General features: G+C 42.5%; 1 protein-coding gene across 4 annotated transcripts in view; it reads right to left on the minus strand.

Annotated features, from left to right (window-relative positions):
• The window catches only part of zgc:112980 (uncharacterized protein LOC503706 homolog), a 57,658-nt gene that overhangs the window by 17,195 nt on the left and 15,257 nt on the right, over nucleotides 1–25,206 (minus strand). For 3 of the 4 annotated variants that reach the window (XR_010966799.1, XM_068002860.1, XM_068002858.1), the window contains 9 exons: nucleotides 24,382–24,553; nucleotides 16,488–16,613; nucleotides 13,733–13,798; nucleotides 9,967–10,089; nucleotides 9,055–9,210; nucleotides 4,583–4,636; nucleotides 4,212–4,429; nucleotides 2,927–3,006; nucleotides 1,309–1,401 (listed from right to left, as the gene is read on the minus strand). Coding sequence is in view for 3 of the 4 variants with exons in the window: in XM_068002860.1 (XP_067858961.1) it covers nucleotides 1,309–1,401; nucleotides 2,927–3,006; nucleotides 4,212–4,429; nucleotides 4,583–4,636; nucleotides 9,055–9,210; nucleotides 9,967–10,089; nucleotides 13,733–13,798; nucleotides 16,488–16,613; nucleotides 24,382–24,553 (1,088 nt within the window). In the remaining variant the exon portion in view is untranslated. The remainder of the gene's footprint in view (nucleotides 1–1,308; nucleotides 1,402–2,926; nucleotides 3,007–4,211; nucleotides 4,430–4,582; nucleotides 4,637–9,054; nucleotides 9,211–9,966; nucleotides 10,090–13,732; nucleotides 13,799–16,487; nucleotides 16,614–24,381; nucleotides 24,554–25,206) is intronic. The other variant, XM_068002861.1, reaches the window with a different exon arrangement.

Consider the following 25,206-nt stretch of genomic DNA (forward strand, 5'->3'; position numbering starts at 1 on the left):
GTAGTCAACACTACTCAATTCACAATCATGGTGTAAATGGCATCAATATGCATTATTTTAACACGCTTATTGATTCACAACTTTTCTTTTACATAAAAATTGATCTCGTGTGTAATTTCTTTAGAGATTAGTAAAGGAGTCACTCCTACAGGCTACATTATAAAATTCTTCAGCGCACAGTCCAGTGTGGTAGCAAAATTGGAGCCTTTATTAAGGCAATATAAACTCAAACTGTGATTATGTTTCACAGTTTCCGAATAAAGTATGTTGCACTACTACATCATCTCTTCTAAGTCAACCAATTTAATTGCCAACAGCAATTAGCTCAATATATTAAAAAACACACTCATGCTTAAAGCAACACCACCAAAACAGACCACCTTATCTCATTGCTGTTTGTGGGACCTTGCTGTGTGCCACGTTTCCTTACATTACAACAGCGACAACACTTCAAAAGTACTTCACTGACTGAAGCACTTTGGGATGTCCTGAGGATGTGAAAGGCACAATATAAATTTAAGTTTGTTCTTTCTACCAAAGAGATTAAGAAAGGCACACTATTTAGGACACCCTATGTGAGAATGAGGATGCTGTTGAAATCTACATTGTACATTTAGATTACTAGAAAATGCACACTTTATTACTCAAGATTTACAATTAATAGGGATTTCAAAAGAGGGACTGTTTACCTACAAATTTATATGCACTTAACCTTCTCACTCAGCATTCTCTTTCTCTCCATCATAATGCAATATTATTGATCTTGGTATCCATTACAAATGAGATCTGGCATTATGAGTACAGTGGTCTAGTGGACGGGTAACCCAGAGGTAATAAGTTAAAATTGTGAAATTGCATTCGGTGCATTTGGTAATTTGTGAGCTAGCAAAACAAAATGACTAGATTATTGTAAAAAAAAGTTTATTTGTGCATAGAGTTGTTGCGAGGGTGGAATGCTTTGCTACAGAGAATAATTGAGGCAAAGACCATTAAGAAAAAGTAAATAAACATTTGAAGCACAGGAAGATATGGCATGATGTAAAAAGAGCAGGACAATGTGATTAGTTTGGGATTGCTCCAAGAAGGAGCCAGCACAAACAAAATGGGCCAAGTAGCCTCCTTTTGTGCTGTAAACTGCAATGATTCCTATTCAGTGGCCATTTGGACCTCCCCTTGCAATGAACTCAGACACCCATTTTATGTAAGGAATGGTATATAAATGCAAGTTGACATTTTATACACTCACACAGACTAAACCATATCACTTCACTATAGTCCAACAAGTTTAGGTTACTGGGAGTAACTTACTTTCACAAATACAGGAGGAGGCACTGGTAGCACATCTTCTCCCAGTGTGAAGGAATTACAGTGAATTTGAATCAGTCTGCTCCAGCTGTGAGCCTGAATATGGGAGAAACATATATACACACAGATCACATCCCATCACACTAATCAGCTATAAAATCTCTCAATCTGAATCAGTTAAGAGTTCAGGCTCCAAGTGCTGACACGCAATGGTTACATTTTTTTTTGAGAACCACAGCAGCAACTTCATATAATCTAGGAAAATACTTTAAACTGTCCAAAAAGTCTAGAGTATCTGAAAAACATTTTAACCCCTAGCACTTGGGGTTTGGCAGCAATGAGGAGGGGGGAGAGGGAGGGGGAAAAGAGAAAGAGAGAGACATTTGAGTTCATGTCATAAGTCTGGGAATTGTAAACAATTTTACAACACCAAGTTATAGTCCAGCAATAAAATTGCTGGACTATAACTTGGTGTTGTAAAATTGTTTACAATTGTCAACCCCAGTCCATCACCGGCGTCTCCACATCATAAGTCTGGGAGGGAGAGGGTAAAGACACACACTGAAGCCATCCAGGAAAACAGAAAGTAGTGTGGCCTCTGTCTATGGTCTCAATACAGCTTTGTAAGGTCCCAGACACTGTCTGTAGTGCCAGTTTATTTAAATAGCTTCCCTTTTTTTAAATTAAAGTCTGAAAAGCAAGATCTTAATCCGTTCATTCAGCACAAAAACACGGAGTTCCAATTCATCCAAAACTAAACCAATTCAATCAGAGAATATACCTTAAAAGTCTGTTAAGTTACTGAAATCGCAAATGAGTGTTCACAGACACAATTTTCTCTTCCCCTTGAACTGGCATAGGACTCAGATTTGCATATTTAAATAGCCTTATGCCCAAAACAAAGCATGCTGCTTGTCCATTTAGAGGCTAGCCTGAAAATTGCACCAGGTGGGCCTTGGCTTTCAATGGATTAACTAAGGTGCATCCCTCCCCCTCCCAATTTCCTACTGCCGGCTGCCCACTTTTCAGGCAAGAAACGGGTGGTTAGCAGTTGAAAATCACCCCTCTTTTGTTCCAACAGGAACTAGATACAAACTCACTGATGCATAAACATTCCCCCATTGATAGCCAGTCAGGCACCTGAATGGGTTCTCAACCATGTACAATGGCAACAATCACACTATGCATTCCCTAAACTTCCAGAACTACAGATGCAACATGAGTTCCCTCCAGGTACAGAAAACAGATGGCAATAACAAATCTAATAACCCTGTGTGTGTACTGTGCCCAACAATAAAGAATCCAAAAAATCTTAAAGGACATAAATGTATGTTTGTCAATGTATCTTGCACTTTAATATAATTATATGCTTTTAACTTTTTCTGGAAAGGTAGACAGAGAAGCGATTTGGGTCATTGTGCTAGCAGCAGCCATCAATACCAACTACGATAGACAATTCTCTTCATGACATTGACGCACAATACTGCTCTCACACTTGAGGATTAACAACTGTGATGTAATCGCTGAAAGTTTGAGAAATAATCTGCGGTTGATGACTGTGAAATTAATGAAATCAGTAAACTGCTAATCAAAATGCTGCAATAAGCCTCACAGTACTTACGTCTCTATAGAGTACTTGATTCACAAATAGGATCCTGAGTGCACATTTTAGTAGCAAACAATTCTTTATCGTACCAGTACCTTCAAATAGAAAATAATTAAGTAAAAATAAGACCTTCTATAACGTGGACAAAAACAATGGAGGCAAACACAATACAATGTACGACAATGCAAAGTGTCTCAATTATGTTTCTCTGCAAACCAAGCCTCGTGGCATCGCAGCCACAGCTTTTCATTTTATCTATAGGCAGACAACAACTTGTTCTTTTTAATACAGGGTGAAAGGAAGAGGGATAGCAAGGAAAATAAAACAACTTGCATTTATATTATGCCTTTAAGCTGGAAAAACCCTCAAGGTGCTTCTCAGAGGCATAATCAAAAAAAGCAAAAGGGGAAATGAATTACTGTACTGTAAAATAACAGACCATTAAACTCATCTTCTGTTCAATGTTTTAAAGGCATGGTCATCGGAAATCATTTAATAAAATAAAGCTTCTCTTCTAGGCCAGTGCACCCTCAATCATAATTCCCATGCAAGACTAAGACTGCACCAAGAATCTAGAGTCATTCAAGATCTGGCTCAATTGGCAGTTTACTCACAGTGACAGACCTGGTCATGATTTTCTACCATAAAAATTACTCAATTATTAATTTTTAAATGATCAGACCAGTTTTTTAAAAAAACAATTCGCAAGAGTATTTTTAAACTAGGAATACTGCTAATGAAATGCAGTATATTTGTGGTTTTCCTTGTGGGCTTTGTTCCTCGAAAGATGGTGCATGCATTCTCACTTTATGGGAAGAGTAATGGAAAAAGTCCCCCCAATGGGTAGGAAACTGCCTAGCGTGAAACTGAACCACACAGTGTAGAAAGGTTTGATGCTACCTTTACTATTCTCAGATGGGATAGCAGTAGGGTTGCAACATTTGGCATCAGCACTTGTCGGCATGGGGAGGGCTGGGCAGATGGAGAGAAAAATTAGTCAGGGTTCCTGCTCCAGATTGCTATCCAGTAATGCTTTCTGGATGTGTGCATGTGTGGATGTTGAACCAAATGTTGTGGAGGTTATGATCCTGTCAGTCAACTGTCTATGCACACATTGGAGAGTGACCAAAACTATGCTCCAGCACTTTTGAGAGGGGACAGAAGAAAATTGGAAGAGGGGAAATGGAAGGTAGGATTGGATGAAAGACTCAACGGAATAAACATTAAAACCAATTCTAATAGAGCTCATCAGTTTAAACATGAGCAAGTTGATTCACTGGATTAGAAACTAGAGGCTGACCTTTAACAAATGTCCATCTTCCTTCATCTGAAAGTTCACAACCAGCAGGTACAGTTCCAGTCTTGAGAATTTTTAAATATACCATGTACTGGTAAGACGTTAAACGGCAGGCTGTGCAGCAAGAAAGGCTGGAATTAACATGAAATGACTGAGCAGCGGAATGAAAATCTCCATACTTGCAAAAGTAGAATGGAACTTTATCTTGTAGGCCTCGTAGCCTGATGGAGAGAAAAAAAAACTCAACTCATGCATAGTTCAAAGATGTATGCAATAACCAAAAACAGGCAGCAGTGTACTTTGTATAGAAAATTCATGAAACTATTCATCCTTTAAAAAATATGTACACCAATTGAGAAAACATGCATACTAACTTTACTGTGTCATTGCATTTTATTACTCGTAGGTACCGGACCAACTCTCTGTACCTGAAAGAAAAATATTTAAACACGTTAGCAGGTTTTTAATACCGAATTGCAACTTCTATGTAGCCACAGGCCTCAGAAGACTTTATAATGGTGCTGTGTTATACCACTCAGTGTATAAAGCTGTTAAGCAGGAGACAAAATTTGCAGATAGCCTCTGCATATTAGTCAGTCAAATACACTTCAAATACTAATAAGGCATAGCCTACCAGCCTATTACCATGTGGAGATCAGAAGCGGCATTCACTAACAGCAATATGCCCTTTGCAGAAGTGGTAAAATTTTACAATGCAGTAAATCAGAGCAACCAAATAACCGAATTGTTTCTCATGTTTTGGGCTTCAAAAGTTGTTTACCAGCCTACTAGTGAAAAAATTTCAACCCTGGTTTAAACCAGTTGATAAAACAATACACAGTCAAAACAAGTCTATGTTCTCTATCAAAGTCTCTATACAGAGGTGTCTATAGTATCAGTTTAAGTGTGAATTCAGTTATAGTTGGTACTATTGGATAATTACCAAAAGTGGCTCATGAATGGCATAGTTATATTTAAAAGTCCCAATGCAAGACCACAACCTGCTTAGAGCAATGCCAGCAGCCAATGTGGAGTTATGCTTCTGGTTCTATAGAAAGACAGACTTGCATTTCTTTCATAACTGAAGTAGTCTCAGGAATGTCTCAAAGCATTTCACATACAGTGAAGAACAGTGACGGTTATGTGGACAACTGGAGTCCTGCTTATGCTGGAAAGAAAAAGTTAGCAAAATGCCAATGCAACAATCCTTTCTTTGCCAACACTAAATATCTTAAGAAGTGCAAATTAAAAAAGTTCACTTTGTACCAGCTGAAGTGACTCAGAGCCAAAGCACTGTGATCCTACCTCTGTGAGGCAGTCTCATATTGTCAAAGTCATATTGTAGACTGTGCATCATTATGGAATCTTGTGTGTCAAGTTGATGCAGTATATCTGGCCTATGAAACACTAGGCATTGTCAACGTGTCACTTGGTAGAAGCAGAGTCTGCTCTGCAAAGCTAGAAGCATTTTTTTTTTAAAAAGACATCTTCTAAGTCCCAGGACCTGCAGTGAAGGAGGAATTCTTTGCAGCTCATTAGGTAAAAGCTGGCAAGCTGAAAGCAAATTCCCAGCCAAAACCAACACACTAGATACTAGATTTGTTCCACAACATATCAGTCAGTAACAAAGGGGTGGGATGTCTAGGCAATCTTCTGCAACATATCAAGCTAATGCGGCATTTGTATTAACATCTGGCTTGACTATTTTTAAGTGACTGTATGCTATTAGAATTCTGTAACAATTATAGATGTTTTACTTCAACAACTACTAGAACTTTGATTTCCAGCAAAAAAAAATCAAACCTTATGGTTTGTTGATTGAGTTACATAGTAACAAATTTTATCCATTATGCTTCAGAGCAACTTCAGACATAGCTTTTTTCTCCACCAATTGTTTTCTCAAGGTATTGACTGTTTGCTGGAATCTGTTCTATGGGCACCAGTACCTCATTCAAGCCTCGACAGCAAGCACAGCATTACAACATGGTAACAGGCTGTTTGGCCCATCCTGTTTATGTTTATCCTCCACACAAACAGTAGTCCTAATCTCATGTGCCCATCCTGTTCCCACATCCCTTTAGCCCCTTTTTTTTTCACCCATCTATCTAACCCATTCTCAACTTGACATGGTCTCTGCGTCAAACACTAACTTTGGTAGTGCACTACACAGCCTCACAACCCTCTGTGCAAAAGGTTTCTCCTGCTCTCTGTCCTAAATCTTACATTTAATCCTGTATCCAGGTCCCCTTGTTCAAGACGCCTCAACCACCACTGGGCCCGATATTACCATGGCGGCGGGGGGGGGGGGGGGGCGATTGGGTGCATGGGTAACGCACCCGGTGAAATCAGTCTGCCCCGCGCGCAATCACAGGCTAATTGGATCCACTTACCTCTTGTTCCGGGTTCCCCGCTGCTAAGCTGCGCAGCGGGCGGACTGTCAGCTGGAGGAGCTCTATTTAAAGGGGCAGTCCTCCACTGACTGATGCTGCAAGAAATAGGAAAAATTACAGCATGGAGCAGCTCAGGGGGAAGGCTGCTCCCAGGTTAACTCCAGCTCTTATTGGAAGGGGTGAGGAGGAGGGGCAGGACAGAGATCTTCCCCCTGGCAGGCAGGAGGAAGCGGCCTGCCTCTGCCACCAAGAAGGTTTGGCTCGAGGAGGTCACCTGCACCAACATATCGCGCACCTGCATACAGTGCAGGAGGCGCTGCAATGACCTAAGTAGGTCAGCCAAAGTGAGTACACTTACTCATTCCCCTACACTCCGTCTGCCACATCACCGCCCCCACCCCACATCTCCTTCTGCACTGCCAACACTACTCTGTCACATCACCCCTCACACCCACTGAACCCTCATCCTCATCTTACCTGCACTTACTCACCTCGCCAGTACTCATCCCACCACTACCACTCATCCCAATCCTCATACAATCTCATGGTTCTATCTCATACTCACCCTCTCATGCATCTCTTTCACGGTCAGCCGCACTCAACCTGCCACCACCTGTGCTGCAGCCACGGGGGATGCATCACATATGTGCAGTAGGCAGCGTAAGGCAAACGTGTTGTGAGCATGAAGTGTAGGGGAATGAGTAAGTGTACTCACTTTGGCAGTGCAGAAGGAGATGTGGGGTGGGGCCACATTACCGCCCCCACCCCACATCTCCTTCTGCACTGCCAACACTACTGTCGCATCACCCCTCACACCCACTCAAACCTCATCCTCATCTAACCTGCACTTACTCACCTCGCCAGTACTCATCCCGCCACTACCACTCAACACAATCCTCATACAATCTCATGGCTCTATCGCATACTCACCCTCTCATGCATCTCTTTCACAGTCAGCCTCACTCAACCTGCCATGCAGCCACAGGGCATGCATCACATGTGTGCAGTAGGCAGCGTAAGGCAAACGTGTTGTGAGCATGAAGGGGATGCACAAGGGTGTTGAGGGTTTGTCATGGTTTTTACTTATATTTAACATCTGATCAACTCACATCACATATTATATTGGCACCACTACTGCCACGTCTTTGCGAATCTTGTCTGGTTTGTGCAATAATGCCCTTTCCTGAGCAATGAAGACCCACAACTGATGCCACCCATTGTGTCACTGCAAAGTGGGTGTAGGTGTATTTGCAGGGCTCTTTTGTGCAGACGACTGAGAGACGTCGGCGATGTCTCCGGTGGCACCCTGGAAGGATGTGGAGAAGTTGTTGAGGGCAGTGGTGACTTTGACAGCGACAGGTAAGAAGATGGTGCTCGGGCCAGCCAGGAGCAGCTCGGCACGAAGGAGGCTGCAGATGTCCACGACTACATGTCGAGTGACTCTGAGCCTCCGTGTGCACTGCTCTTCAGAGAGGTCCAGGAAGCTGAGCCTCGGTCGGTGGACCCTGTGGTGAGGGTAGTGCCCTCTGCGACGCATCTCTCTCTGCGGTTGCCCTCCCTCCTGCTGTGCAGGTGGATGTGTCACAGCACTGTGTTGTGGAGCTCCACGTGTCAGAGGTGGACGGCGTGGCCGGTGAGGCTGGTGATGCTGTTCGCCCTCCGAGGTCATGAATGCAGCTACGGCGGCCCACATCCGGAAGATGTACATCTGAGGGGGCCTGCAAGGTCAGTACATGTGTCTGGACACCGGGGTAAGTGTGCACGTTGGTGAATTTTATTGTTAGGAGGGTGGTGGAGGCCAAACTTTGTCCAAAGTGACAGAGTGGCCTCCTGCAATGAGTGAGGGTCTCCCCTCCCCACCTGTCAAATGGACCTTTGCAGCTGCCACAGGCTGATGGCTGCAACATGTCCATTTGAACTGGGAGCGTTTCCCCCAGTACGGGAAACAGTCCCAGTTGTTTGTAAAATCCCCCCTGCTAAAATATCTCGTTAATCAGGTCTGTAAATGACCTGAAATACCAAAATAAATACCTTAAGTAGCACCCCGCCGGCTTTAATTGCCGGCGGGAGTCCCACATGCGGGGGCTGCGCGCACATGTCAGCGCGTCAGTGGGGAACCCGGAAGTGGGCGGGTTGGAGCCGGGCTCCCGCCCCGCCCCGGGAATCCCCGATTTTCGTAGTCCCCCCGCCAGGAATGCACCCGATCGCGGGTGCTAAAATAGAGCCCCCTGTTTCTATCAGAGTTGTTTAAAATTAGGAAGAAACGGGACAGGGTAAATAGAAACAGACTGTTTCATCCTGTAATTGCCTCTATTTTAAAAGGACCTTGAAATGGAATACAAAAGAAAATATGTCCAGTTACACTTGTTAAAAATAAAATCCATCAGTTACAAGAAAAACACACTTTGCTATTGGTTGCTGCAGCATAGAATTAACTTTAAATAAAAGAAACATACTCTTCTCTTGCCTCCATTCTTTCCACCCGTGCTTGTACAACAGGGAAATCCTCCCATAGCATTTCCTTTCTGCCTTTCTTCTGTCGGTGCCCGGTGATATTTTGACCCCTTAGGATGGAGGTCAGGAAAGGGTCCTCCCAGGACAGCACATTGAGACTGTGAACAAACACACTCGAGTTATCTTTATGGAGGACAAGTGACTAAGCTTCTTGTTTTTATAGTATCATTTAATCAGCAAACATCTTATAAAACTTAAAAGGCACAGAATCAACAATACTGTACCATAAAACATATTTTGGTCTTGTACAGGACTCAATTAGATCAAAGAACTCTTAAAAACTTGAATATATTAAAGTTGAGACTGACTGAGATTATTAAAAGGGTATTACAATTAGTAAAAATTAATAGAAAAAGACAGAAGCTTAAAGGATATTAATCACAATTCTTTTTAATGGGAGTACTGATGGGAAGATTCACCCCAGAATCATAGCATTTTCCCCATTGAAGCATTTGTTGCATTAATGATATTGAGTTCCTGTTCCTCATTTGGATGACTTAACTGGGACATCTTTTATATATCAGAGTCTCCTTAAATCTTTGCTCTATTTGCTTCTTGGTTTATCCCCCTTTCTATCTCCCAACCACTTTGCAGTTTCAAGGACAGGAAAGTCCAATTAGGTTGGAACTGGCCTTGTTTTTAAGTGGGATATCTAATAGAGGCAGAGAAGATCCCTTCATCAGGGAAGTAGGACGATAGAACAGGCAACAAAGTGGAACTCACATTGGTACTTCCACAAAAGTTTTAGAGAAGGCAGCAATTCGCTGTTAAAAAGGTGGTTGCCCACCCAGATTAAAATTAAAGCATTTCCAAACACAAATTTAATATCACAGACTTATAACAGAAAGACTCACCTATTAGTAAAGGCAAAACAGCAAGAAGGAAGTGTAAGGGTTTTATAGAAGGCTTTCAACTTGTTAAATAGATAAGGGGGGAGATCACTCAATACAAGCATTCTCTGCAACGAATTGGTAATTCTGTAAAACAAAAATAAAAACCATACTAAGTAAGGCTTGCTGCCATCATGCTTTAACAGCTGTGATAAAGAAGTACTACAAGAGAAAGTATTTGACTAGTCTGATCCTGATTTCTTCTTGGTCTAAAGTTTCCATCCAAGCCAAGTTCCATAGATAATACGTTTTAAAGTAATTAATTAGTGTAAAGAAAAGGTACTAGAGAAATTAATGGGATTAAAAGCCGACAAATCTCCTGGACCTGATGGCCTACACCCTAGGGTTCCAAAAGAGGTGGCTGCAGAGATAGTGGATGCATTAGTTGTGATCTTTCAAAATTCCCTAGATTCTAGGGCGGTCTCAATGGATTGGAAGGTAGCAAATGTAACACCCCTATTCAAGAAAGGAGGGAGAGAGAGAAAACAGGGAACTACAGGCCAGTTAGCCTGACATCAGTTGTCAGGAAAATGCTGAAATCCACTATTAAAGAAATGGTAACAGGGCACTTAGAAAATCATAATATGGTTGGAGTACAAGAGTAAGGAAGTCTTGCTGCAATTGTTCAGGGCTTTGGTGAGACCACACCTGGAGTACTGTGCGCAGTTTTGGTCTCCTTACCTAAGGAAGGATATACTTGCCCAAATTATAATCCATCTGCCACCTTCTTGTCCACTCACTTAACCTGTCAATATCCCTTTGCAGACTCTTTGCATCCTCCTCACAGCTTACTTTCCCATCTAGCCTTGTATTGTCAGCAAACTTGGATACATTACACTCGGTCCCTTCATCTAAGTCATTAATATGGTCCAAACATGGACAAAAGAGCTGAATTCCAGAGGTGAGGTGAGAGTGACTGCCCTTGACATCAAGGCAGCATTTGACCGAGTGTGGCACCAAGGAGCCCTACTAAAATTGAAGTCAATGGGAATCAGGGGGAAAACTCTCCAGTGGCTGGAGTCATACCTAGCACAAAGGAAGATGGTAGTGGTTGTTGGAGGCCAAGCATCTCAGCCCCAGGGCATTGCTGCAGGAGTTCCTCAGGGCAGTGTCCTAGGCCCAACCATCTTCAGCTGCTTCATCAATGACCTTCCCTCCATCATAAGGTCAGAAATGGGGATGTTCGCTAATGACTGCACAGTGTTCAGTTCCATTCGCAACCCCTCAGATAATGAAGCAGTCCGAGCCCGCATGCAGCAAGACCTGGACAACATCCAGGCTTGGGCTCATAAGTGGCAAGTAACATTCGCGCCAGATAAGTGCCAGGCAATGACCATCTCCAACAAGAGAGAGTCTAACCACCTCCCCTTGACTTTCAACGGCATTACCATCGCCGAATCCCCCACCATCAACATCCTGGGTGTCACCATTGACCAGAAACTTAACTGGACCAGCCATATAAATACTGTGGCTACGAGAGCAGGTCAGAGGCTGGGTATTCTGCAGCGAGTGACTCACCTCCTGACTCCCCAAAGCCTTTCCACCATCTACAAGGCACAAGTCAGGAGTGTGATGGAATACTCTCCACTTGCCTGGATGAGTGCAGCTCCAACAACACTCAAGAAGCTCGACACCATCCAAGATAAAGCAGCCCGCTTGATTGGCACCCCATCCACCACCCTAAACATTCACTCCCTTCACCACCGGCGCACTGTGGCTGCAGTGTGTACCATCCACAGGATGCACTGCAGCAACTCGCCAAGGCTTCTTCGACAGCACCTCCCAAAACCGCGACCTCTGCCACCTAGAAGGACAAGAGCAGCAGGCGCATGGGAACACCACCACCTGCACGTTCCCCTCCAAGTCACACACTTGGAGGGGAACGTGCAGGTGGTGTTGTTCCCATGCGCCGACTTGGAAATATATCGCCGTTCCTTCATTGTCGCTGGGTCAAAATCCTGGAACTCCCTTCCTAACAGCACTGTGGGAGAACAGTCACCACACGGACTGCAGCGGTTCAAGAAGGCGGCTCACCACCACCTTCTCAAGGGCAATTAGGGATGGGCAATAAATGCCGGCCTTGCCAGCGACGCCCACATCCAGTGAACGAATAAAAAAAAAAAATATTTTAAATAGCTGAGGCCCAAACATTAATCCTTGCGGCACCCCACTAGTTACAGCCTGCCAACCTGAAAATTATCCGTTTATTCCTACTCTCTGTTCTCTGTCCGTTAACCAATCCTCTATCCATGCTAATATATTACCCTCAACCCCATGAGCTCTTATCTTCTGTAACCACCTTTTTTGTGGCACCTTATCAAATGTTTTTTTTAAATCCAAATATTACATCCACTGGTTCCCCTTTATCTAGTTGGTGCTGGATAGAGTGGAGCAAAATCAAATGCAAGTTAACAACAATAACTTGCATCTACATAGCACCTTTAATGTAGTAAAATTTTCATTTATTTTCTCACCCATTCAAACTTCAATTCTGAAGGAGAATTCCCATTTAAATGGGATTTAATTGGAACTCCCAACACAATATGTTATCCTGTAAATTGTACAATGAATCCATTTAAAAATATAATCACTCTCACACACTTAAAAAATACCTTCAATATATACATAGAAGTTACATCACAGAAACAGGCATTTTACCCAACTATGTTGGCATTTGCTCTCCATGTCAGCAAATAGTTCTAATCATATTTACCTACCTGTTAACCCTGTTCCCATTTTGCTTCATCCAATTATCCAAGCTAATCTTGAATGTGGACACAGTTTTTGTCTTCACTACTAACCTAGGAAGTGAATTTCACATCCTCACAACTCTGTGTAAAGAAGTTTCTCCAGCCCTTTACTCCAAATTTCTTCTATTATTCTTGACCCGTCAATTACCGGAAACAGTCTGCTTCTAATAACTGAGTGGCTGAATCATACAGAAAATGAAGTCCCCAGATCTGATCCCCGGTCTGTGCTGTTGCCAATCTCAGCCTGGGTGGCTCAGTAGAATCAGTGCTGTGTTAGGAACATAAAAATTGACCAGTGTTCCCAATCCTGTGATATCTAGCAACCACTGCTGGGAAGTGCATGCAAGTGCGCTTTAGGTGAGGACAGGCTTGGACACTGCTGTGATGCTCCCCATAGTCAAATAGCCTAGCAACACTCACTGATTAAGGAAGCTGCACATGAATAAGATGAGGGTCCCAGAGGGTGTTACCTGCGAAATTGTACCCCGGGAAGGAGTCAATGCTGTCAGAAGTAAATATGAAGGGAAAAAACTAATAGTAAAAACCTATTTTGTAGTGCATCTTTTCATACTAGTACTGCAAGTTTCAACTGGTGTAATAGAACAGGACAAGAAAATGGCCCAGTTGAAGATTGTTGATATTCTGAAGCATTCTACTGCAGCTTAACCAAGGAAACCATGGCCTGGAAATGCACAGAATTTACAATACAGAACTCTCTTGTGTATACATGGTATTAAATGCACAGAACAAAAAGAAAAACTGCAAGTACTGGAATTCTAAATAAAAACAGAAGTGATGAAAATGCCCAGCAAGTCAGTCAGCATCTGACCGAGAGAGCAAGGTTAACAATTTGTGAGGGGATATTTTGCCAGAACTCCTCATTCTGAACGGAGTCCCACCTGAAACATATCATGCTGTGCATAATCAGCATATTTACATAAATTAAATAAACATACACATGCTACCTTTTAGCATCTTACCTATGCATAAAAATTGGTACGGCCTGCCTTGGAGATGAGGTCTGGTCATCTTTGTTGAAAACTTCCCTGTTAAAACACAAAAGGAGATGAATTGGGCAAAAATCTTCAGTTCAAAACAAATAGCAAAATAGGAAAAATAAATATTTTTTCTGAACATTGTTGTATAGGGATGGCAGAAGTGACCTTGTCCTGATGTGATTTGTTGCAGGAACATGGGCCTGCAACCAGTTACTATGTAACAGGCTGTTTAGATATAGAATAGCCAAAATAAAATGGGAAATTGTTCTGCAAGTCGCATTAGGAAGATTCCATTCATCAGTCCAAAGGCTGAATGGGATATATATTAGCTGCTGTGCTATTAACAGCTCAATTACGAACACATATTTGTAAATTAAAATTATACTGCACTTTCGGTTTGATACGAATGTTGTAGAACAGCCAATTCTGAGCACACCATGCACTCCCCATGCTTCAAGCAGCAGAAGTTCCTGAGGACATGGCCCCCATTCTTGAATTATTATTCACAGCTCACACAGTCAAGCATCTCCGAAGGTTGTTTGCTGCTTTAATCATCACTTTGGATTTGGGAAGTTTTTTTTGGCTTTGTTACTTTGAGAAGGAATGAAAGCTCAACTGTATCCCCCAGATGGAATGGACTGGGACACATTTTTTGACTAATTCTATTTGTGTGTGATTGAACAGATTTTAGCAAAGGCCCTCAATAGCTCAGCAAGTTTATCTGAGCAGCTGAAATATACAGACCAGGGAGGTTCCAGGTGCACTTGTTGACTGTGCTGATCTCAGTTGGGTATTGGTAGGGATACTCCATTGATCCTTAGAATCCCTGTCTTAGAAGGGGGAAAATACAAAACCTTCACCCCGACTGCTATCTCTGACTCCAGATCTGTGGATTGGGGGAAAGGGGAAGTAGGGTGGAAGAAAAAGTGGAGGAAAGACAGGAGAATACATGCTAAGGGCAAGTCACATTTTTCCACTCTGTCATAATTCCTAGCAGCCAGCTATAGACCAACACTGTCAAAGCCCTAGAATGAAGCCAGCTGCTCATAGCCCCCACCAGGCAAAATGGGGTGAGGTGGCAGAAAGAACCCAAGAAAATATAACTTAAATTAGTACATTTATTTATTCAAGTGTTAATTTTCTTTTTAATAAAGATCTTTATTGAATTCAGCAAGGTTTACACAATTTATTGGGTTAATGACACGTTACAAGTTACCTTATATGGCACTTGCAGGTGAACATAGTAAGGAACTCAAGACATCAGGACAACTTGATAGCACACTATACTGAGGATTGGTGGAGAAAGGTGGTTCAGATAGCTTACTGGGCATTGAATGAGGGCAGAATTAAAATTGTATGCATTCTCTTGGATTGATGAGCAGCAGTGGGGAGCTGGGATCTCTGAGCAACCAAAAATCATAAGGTTCCTTCGGCTGAGGGCTATTAGAGGCAGGGATAATGCTACAATGGTACGTAACATTCGTGTCACACAAGTGCCAGGCAATGACCATCTCCAACAAGAGAGAGTCTAACCACCTCCTCTTGACATTCAATGGCATTACCATCGCCAAATCCCCCCCCATCAACATTCTGGGGGTTACCATTGACCAGAAACTTAACTGGACCAGCCACATAAATACTGTGGCTACAAGAGGAGGTCAGAGGCTGGGTATTCTGCGGCGAGTGACTCACCTCCTGACTCCCCAAAGCCTTTCCACCATCTACAAGGCACTAGTCAGGAGTATGATGGAATACTCTCCACTTGCTTGGATGAGTGCAGCTCCAACAACACTCAAGAAGCTCGACACCATCCAGGACAAAGCGTTCCGCTTGATTGGCACCCCATCCACCACCCTAAACATTCACTCCCTTCACCACCGGCGCACTGTGGCTGCAGTGTGTACCATCCACAGGATGCACTGCAGCAACTCGCCAAGGCTTCTTCGACAGCACCTCCCAAACCCGCGACCTCTACCACCTAGAAGGACAAGAGCAGCAGGCACATGGGAACAACACCACCTGCACGTTCCCCTCCAAGTCTCACACCATCCCAACTTGGAAATATATCGCCGTTCCTTCATCGTCGCTGGGTCAAAATCCTGGAACTCCTTTCCTAACAGCACTGTGGGAGAACCTTCACCACACAGACTGCAGCGGTTCAAGAAGGCGGCTCACCACCACCTTCTCAAGGGCAATTAGAGATGGGCTATAAATGCTGGCCTTGACAGCAATGCCCACATCCCAAGAATGAATTAAAAAAACTTAAAGTCTTTAAGAAAAGGGGTAAAATGCTCCCCCACCAACACTCCTGGACACTGACTTGGGTATAGTTCCGTGGCCAGCGGCAGCCCTTCACTACCTCACTCAAGTCGCCGTTCTTCACACACAAGTTTATACAGATGGCTATTCAACTGTGGAGGATATCACAGCTAAGTGTAATGCTGTTCTCATCAGATCCTGCCCACACATGCATTTTCCAGCAGGAGTTATTAAATAGCAAGCAGGAGTAGGAACCTTGGTCTTTTTCCCTTCTTGGGTCAGAGGAACAGAGGGCAACTTTGGTGGTCCAACTACTGTCCTGGTTGAGATCTTCTAACTCAGCACAGAACAAGAATCAAAACTGGGACTTTGTAGTCTGTAAATCTTATGGATGCATCTCTATGTGCCTTCACCCAGCAAGGGAGCCCAAGTTCAAATTCTTAAAAGTTTACAAGAAAACAACAAAAAAAAAACTAACTGTGGAGGCTGTTTGTGAAGGATAATTTCTTTTGCCACCCCCATCATCATAATGCCAGCTGCTTTCGACTTCTCCTTCTCTGCCTGATTCAGAAAGTTGTTCACCATGTTAAACACAGGCGTGTAACTATGGGAAGAAAGGAACAACATTAGCAAAAGGCAGTCAAACTGTTCACATGGCATCTCCCTGCAACTAAGTTTATGCCGGTTAATAGAATGCATTACAAATTTTAATTGAGTACATGGGAAAGAGCAGTTTTACGAAGAGCTAGATACAAAATCTACATATCAATTGTCTGCTTCACAGGACCACAGCATGGCTATAAGGAAACCACCAAAGACAAATGAGGAAAAATGTATCCCACAGAGTATTTGGGAAGATTTGGTAACAGGTAGACATAGATTATATAACTAGAAATGTGGAAATTACATTTTGGGATAGAACATGTTGGTGTGGTTGGAATTACTTAAGTTCCAAGCTGCAGAGTTGTAATTTACCTACTCTCTTCTTCTCAGTATGCAGTGCAGCACAGGCTCTAGCTGCTCCTTTAAAAAAAAATCCATATCAACTATCCAGCATTTTATGGGGTTGATAACTACCCAAATTAGCTCTAAACCAGCTCCTTTTGAACAATCCAAAAATAGCACCCGTTAATTCTGCTTTAAGCCCTATTCATACTTTTAAACACAAAAGCAAATGCTTGTCTGTCAGAAATCTCTTATTTTAATATGAAGTCAATGTCTTAAACATCAAAAGCAAAATACTGCAGATGCTGGAAATCTGAAATAAACACAGAAAATGCTTGAAATACTCAGCAAGTCAGGCTGCATCTGTGGAGAAGCCCGAGGAGCATCTGAAACATCATACCGTCTGCACCCCAGTACATTTAAACACCTGTTCCAGTGTATAGTATTACACACACATTACTTTTTTGTCAATTCTGACTTCTTAATTGGATCACAAGATCAGCGAGTGTTTCTCATTCAATATGACCAGTCGATCACCAAGTCAGCCTCACATGGACAACATAAATGTGTAGGGGCTGAAAACTTTTTTTTTAAAAAAAAGTACATTTGCCCTAAATGCAAATAGTAGAAGATGCAAATTTGACAATATATTTCAACCGTCCATGTCCATTTAGAAGGTCAATCCACAACTTCAAGTTACATTCTAGTAAGTCTATACAATAATATTAATCTAGTTTTTCAGTGTTGTCAATTGGACCAATTAGGCTGATCTTAACAGAATGTACACACACTTATCAATTTATTCCAAATAGATGGCAATTTTGATCTCCAAATTATTGTATCAAACATGTTTTGCTTTGCCCACCAATTTTCTCCTCTCTGCACCTCCTCTATTTAAGGTATTGACCTTATGCTGGGGTATGGTTCCATGGGACCTGGACAGCCTCCGGTGTCTTGGTTGAATGGATATACTTCATGTCTGAGTACAGATTGAGAGTATCGGCCAGCAGAGCTGAGCCAGATCTGGGCTTTGTCCAACAGCTATATACATGCATTACCAGCAGAGGTCAGTGTATAACAATAAAGGGCTGGAAGCCTTGCTAATTTTCCCCTTCTTTTCCTGGGGCACTGAAGCTAACTGTAGTACTCCAATCACTGCCCAGCTGGCATCAGCTGACTCAGCATAGTCTGGCGGTCAAACCTGGAACTTTCCTGGGATCAGCTACTCACCTCCTTAGCCAGCTGAATCAACAGAAGAACTACTTATGGAAACCTCTGATTCATTCATTCAGTTCCTGCTATAAGACTATTGACATTAAACAGATATTAAAATGTATTTAGTCTTTAGTTTATTAGGCAGCCAGGTAACGTTTTGTATTATATTAGCTATAGTGCAATCCAATGCTGTCTTTACACCATCACTTTGGCACTGTACCACGCCACCTTTTAGCATGCCAGTTCTAAAGGTGCAAAGTACTGCTGCTGATGCCTTTTGATTTTGGAAACGCTGCGGGCAGATCACATGAAAAGGTGATCAAATATCTTGCACTGCACTGTACGCACAACAACTGCAACCAAAATCAACTAATGTTTTTACAAAAAATGCCAAGTTCCACATAAAGTCACAACACTGCGTCTAGGTATGTGTTCAAGTACATACATGCAGAATTCAGAAACCCAAACATGGACTTGAACATATGGACATAGTGTCTTTACAAATGTGTAGGGCACTGAACACCAAAACGGTGTTAGCACACAGCATAACTCAGTGTTCTCTGCTACACTAGTGGGATATTATAAAGAAGGCGATTTTGAAAAGGCCTCAATCACATCACTTTTTAAAAAAAACAGAAATCATTAACAATAGTGAAGGAAAATACCAAAATTCTGAAGACAGTGAATGAGGTAATATCAGGAAGCATTGATTAAATGGTTCAGTTTTAAAAGGTCTACTTTAATTAATATGTCAGCGAGCATCACAAAAAAGTCCCAAGTTTGAAAATCCAAATAGAACACAAAATAGTCACAAATCAACCTTCATTGTCCTAATGAAATCTACTTTAAAAGGAGAGAATCACTCATTTTAATGGCCTATTACAGGCTTTTCACAAAACAATACTGTAATTTGCTCATTTTACAGCTAATGTTGTGATTCTAGGGCACCGTACACCCTTCTTGTATTCAATGCCAAGGACAATTCCCATAAGTGAGCTCTCGTTCTCTACAAATCAACATATGACCGTGTACACACACAATACTGGCAACGCAGCCTTGTCCACAGGCCGAACAGAACATCCTTTTTACTGTAATTTGCTCACTGGAATTGACACAAGCTTTCTTGTGTTCACCTAGCGTTTGTGTAGGGGAAGAATAAACACTCAGGCCATGTTACTCAGACTATAAACTACTAGGTAAGGTATATTTAAAGAAAACACTTCCATTCATATAGCACCTTTCACATACTCAGGGTGTCCCAAAGCACTTCACATTCAACAAAGCACTTTTAAAGTGTGGTCACTATTGTAATGAAGGCAAATGTCACACCCAGTTTGCTCACAGCAAGATCCTATAAACAGCAAATGAAATAAATTCCTAGTTAATCTATTTTTGATGGTGTTGATTGAAGGATAAATATTAGCTAGGACCCTGGAAGGATTCCCTGCTCTTCTTCTAATCATGCCACGGGATTTTTTACATCCACCTAAACAGGCATATGAGGTATTGGTCCAACAGCTCATTTGAAAAATGGCACTTCTGATCAGTGCGGTACTGAAGGTATGCTGCATTAAGTGTCAGTCTAGATTATGTACTCGTTACAAGTTTCGGGTATGCCTTAGATATCCTCTCGGGTACGGAAGTGCTGGTCACTCCATAAGCAATCTGAGCCTTATGTTCAGGACTGTGTCTGTACTCTCCAATAACTAATTAGATGATAGCGTAACCCGGAGATGCAGCAAGAAGACCGCCTTGTGATCTGAACTGGATATAATTTCTTCCCCAGTATGATATAAACCTGTGCTCGCTGAGCTACATTGGCTTCTGGTCTGGCAAAGTCTCGATTTTAAAATCCTCATCCTTGTGTTCAAATCCCTCCATGGTCTCACCCCTCCCTATCTCTGACCTCCTCCAGCCCTACAACCCTCAGAGATCTCTACGCTCCTCCAATTCTGGCCTTTTGCACACCCTTCATTTTCACTGCACCACCACTGGCGGCCATGCCTTCAGCTGCCTAGGCCCTAAGCTCTGGAATTCCCTCCCTAAACCTCTCCACCTCTCTATCCTCCTTTAAGTTGCTCCTTAAAGTTTACCTCTTTGACCAAGCTTTTGGTCTCCTGTCCTAATATCTCCGGTGTCAAATTTTGTCTGAAAATGCTCCCGTGAAGTGCCTTAGGACGTTTCACTACTTTAAAGGCGCTATATAAATGCAAGTTGTTGGTGAATCGTTAAGCTGCTTTATTCCAGACTGCAAGTGAATGTACAGAGTAACCTTCAAAGGAAATTTCACTTTACTTTGCTCAATCTCACTTCTTACCTCAAAAAAATAGGAATAGAATAATTAACCATGTGTTGTCTCTTGTGGGGTGATTTACTTGTTTTTGGTATTACCTTTCTTTCTAGACTACTTCAAACTGCAAGAACTGACCTCCTACATTTTAGCTTCCAGATTCAGGCCCCAGGCCTACACCTCAGTGTCTTGTTTAAAATCTGAAATCCCATACGTCTCTTTGCCCTTTTCTCTTTCCCATCCAGAGGGAGGGTTGTCATACTGACTGCCTCCCAGCCAGTAACTTACCAGCAGGCATGTCAATAAACTGCCTACCTCTCTTGTTCCCCTTCAGGTGTGGGTTTAAAGAAAACATATCCCGCTGTGCTCAAAATAAATGGGTGCTGTCCTGGGATGAGATCATTGATCCTCGTTATTCACAGTGAGCTATGACATTCCACAAACTGGCCCGTCTGGCGTTAATATACATCTTTGAAGTCTGCAGCCTCTGGCTTTTTAAAAAAAAGCTGAATGCTTAGCCACACTCTGCAGCCACTTCTAGTTTCAGGGCCTCTGATGATGCCACTTCCGGGCCGGGCAGTCCAGTAATGTCAATTCTTCATCTGCGAAGTTCAAACTTCCAGGAGCTCAGTGCCTTGTTGCTGTTCTTGCTGACTGAAGTTGTTGCTTGAAATCAATCTGTGTTGCTAATTTAAGGAGCCGTGGTGTTTTTGTGCTTTTCTTTGTAAGGATCCGTCACGAACAGTTGTTTTCTTGCAATTCATTCTAGTTGTATAATTGTAGTGGTATTATTCTCAGTCGTTAATCTCAGCAGGGACGTTAATTTCAGTAGTTAATGGGTTCCTAGTAGTAGTTGCATGAGATGGTGCTCTGCACCACGTGGTCTCATGGTGCTACAATTGATCTTATGAAAAAAAAATCGAAGACACAACACTGCTATCTCTACTCATATCGAAACTGGCCTAGCATCCGTAATTATAAACTTACACAAGACAACTATTCTATCCTTACAGAGTACTCAGGTGCGCAACTCAACTCAATGCGCTGAGAGGAACTGGAAATTGGTTGCTGCTTTGTGTTGGTCACATTCTGGGAATCCAAAGTCTGTAAACCAGCTTCTGGCATTTATTACAATTTTGTGCTCGATATTTTCACAGATTCAGCGTTACCAATCATTCCCGTAAGTGGACCTCACCTTTCCTATGATTCAGAGTGTATCATCACTACCCAATATCTAATTAAACAGTGAGATCCAGAGATCAAGTTACATCGAAACTACAGCACAGAAACAGGCCATTCGGCCCAATTGGTCTATACCAGCATTTATGCTAGACACGAGATCATGACATTGAACCCTTGCTGCATATAAGGGTATGAAAAAACATTGGCAAGTAAAATCAAGGAAAACCCAAAGAAGTTTTATAAATACATAAAGAGCAAGAGGATAACTAAGGAAAGAGTGGGACCTATTAGAGACCAAAAAGGTAACCTGTGTGTGGAGTCGGAAGACGTGGGTATGGTTCTTAATGACTACTTTGCGTTTGTCTTCACAAAAGAGGGGGATGATACAGACGTTGTAGTTAAGGAGGAAGAGTGTGAAATACTGGATGGGATAAACATAATGAGGGAGGAAGCATTAAGGGGATTAGCATCTTTGAAAGTAGATAAATCACCAGGCTTGGATAAAATGTATCCCAGGCTGTTAAGAGAAGCAAGGGTGGAAATAGCGGAGGCTCTGACCATCATTTTCCAATCCTCACTGTCTACAGGTGTGGTGCCGGAGGACTGCTAAAGTTGTACCATTGTTTAAAAAGGGAGAATGGGATAGACAGAGTAATTATGGGCCACTCAGCATAACCTTGGTGGTGGGCAAATTATTGGAAACAATTCTGAGGGACAGCATTAATTATCAATTAGAAAGGCAGGAATTAATCAAGGACAGTCGGTACGGAAGGTTGTTTCTGACTAACTTGATTGAATTTCTTGAGGAGGTGACGGGGGCGGGTGCGTCGATGAGGGTAGCGCACATGGATTTTAGCAAGGCTTTTGACAAGGTCCCACATAGCAGACTGGTCAGGAAAGTAAAAGCCCTTGGGATCCAAGGGAAAGTGGCAAGTTGGATCCAAAATTGGCTCAGTGGCAGGAAGCAAAGGGTAAGGTTGCCGGGTGTTTTTGTGACTGGAAGGCTGCTTCCAGTGAGTTTCTGCAGGGGTCAGTACAAGGTCCCTTGCTTTTTGTGGCATATATCAATGACTGAGACTTAAATGTAGGGGGCATGATTAAGAAGTTTGCAGATGATACAAAAATTAACCATGTGGTTGATAGTGAGGAAGAAAACTGTAGACTGCAGGAAGATATCAATGGACTGGTCAGGTGGGCAGAAAAGTGGCAAATGGAATTCAAGAAGTGTGAGGTAATGCATTTGGGGAGGGCAAATAAGGCAAGGGAATATACAATAAATGGGAGGATACCGAGAGCTGTAGAAGAACAGAGGGACCTTGGAGTGATTGTCCACAGATCCCTGAAAGTAGGACAGGTAGATAAGTTGGTTAAAAAAGCATACGGGATACCTTCCTTTATTAGCCAAGGCATAGAACATAAGAGCAGGGAGGTTATGCTAGAACTGTATAAAACACCAGTTAGGCCACAGCTAGACTACTATGTACAGTTCTGGTCACCACATTACAGGAAAGCTGTGATTACACTAAAGAGGAGATTTATGAGGATATTGCCAGGACTGGAGAATTTTAGCTATGAGGAAAGATTGGATAGGTCGGGGTTGTTTTCTTTGGAATAGAGGAGGCTGAGGGAAGATTTAATGGAAATATATAAAATTATGAGGGGTTTAGATAGAGTGGATAGGGAGGACCCATTTCCCTTAGCAGAGAGGTCAATAACCAGGGGGCACAGATTTAAAGTAAATGGTAGAATGATTAGAGGGGAGCTCAGGAGAATTTTTTTCACCCAAAGGGTGGTGGGGGTCTGGAACTAACTGCCTGAAATGGTGATAGAGGCAGAAACCCTCTTCATTTAAAAAGTACTTGGATATGCACTTGAAGTAACATAACCTACAAGGCTACAGACCAAGGGCTGGAAAGAGGGATTAGGCTGGATAGCTCTTTTTTGGCCGGCACAGACACGACGGGCCGAATGGCCTCCTTCTGCGCCGTAAATTTCTATGATTCTATACTGGGTCGCTGTCTTTACAGAAAATGGTCTAGAAAGCACTCGAGCGAGATGAGGCATGATTCCAAACCAAAAAGATGGTTTATTATACCTAAAATACCAGAACAAATAGAACATAATTTTCAAAGCAAGATTCATCAATTTCCAACCACACCTTGTTCCACGAGGATAACAAAATCGCAAATGTGCTGCTGTTCTAGGTGAGAACTCACTTTCAGGTTAGCGGTTCCGAAGCTAACTGGCACTGTCTGAACTATCAAGCAGCACAGTTTCTTTCCGGAAGGAGAGGCGTGGCGAGGAGAGGGGAGTATCAGCCTGGCGCGGGGACAAGCGGCCTGGTGTGGAGCGGCATGGCGAGGAGAGTGTAGTCATTGTTGTAATGTAGGAAACACAGCAGCCAATTTGCGCACAGCTAGATCCCACAAACAGCATTGAGATAATGACCAAATAATCTGTTTTGGTGATGTGGTTGAAGGATAAATATTAGCCAGGACACCGAGGAGAACTCCCCTGCTGTTCTTCGCACAGTGCCATGAGATCTTTTACATCCACCTGAGGGGGCAGACAGGGCCTCGTTTTAATGTCTCATATGAAAGACAGCACCTCTGACAGTGCAGCACTCCCTTAGTACTAAATGTCAGCCTAAACTGTGTACTAAGCCTCAACTTAATGTATTTCTTCAAGGCCTTTAAAAAATGACAACAAAAGACAGATTTCAGGTCTGTCAGTATCCTACCTGTACAACCGGATCTCAACATGGTTCATCTGGCACATTTCACAGTACATTTTGAATTGCTTGTGACAAATACACATACATGGAATCAAGCAGTTCCGAGTGGTTATTATCCCCATCAAATACTTGTTATATTCCAAGGCAAGTTCTAACCAAAATTTCTGCAATAAGGCACCTGAAAAGCAATTAAAAGTATGCATTAGGCAGAGATGATTTTCTCCAGAACTCCAAAGTAAATAGAGTCAAACAGGAGTTACCGTCAGTTTCTAAGTCATTACTTATTTCACGAAGGTCAAAGGTGACAGCACAAGAAATCAGCATACTTCAAAGACTTAAGTATTCAGGATCGTCCCTATCTCCATTGTGCTGAAAACACATCAACCCAGAGATGTGTACAATACCATGCTGAGCGAGATGTTTGTTTCTCACAGTTGAATGCCCAGTAATGAAGAGGCAGGACTTATGACAGCATCTGGGGCTCCACAGATGTGTAACTTTATCCATTGCTCCGAGTACAGAGCATCCCCATCAGCCGAGCAAGATGCTGAAAGGTGGTCAATAGTACCTTATCATATCTCATGGAAATGTGCCAAAAAGCTCACCTTGAATATTATGTAGTCACTGTTTTGTGTGTAATAGCCATAGAGACAGCCATTTTCCACAGTGCAAGACCCCACAAACAACAATGATGTGAATGACCATTTAACACTTTGGTGGTGTTAGCTAAGGGAGGAATGTTGGCCAGGAGAGTGGGAAAAAAGTTCTTCTTTGAATAATACCATGAAATCTTTGAAATCCACATAAACCACCAGCTTGGCACTAAGCCAA

The sequence above is a fragment of the Heptranchias perlo genome, chromosome 22 (assembly GCF_035084215.1).
Source record: "Heptranchias perlo isolate sHepPer1 chromosome 22, sHepPer1.hap1, whole genome shotgun sequence".
Classification (NCBI taxonomy): Eukaryota; Metazoa; Chordata; class Chondrichthyes; order Hexanchiformes; family Hexanchidae; genus Heptranchias; species Heptranchias perlo.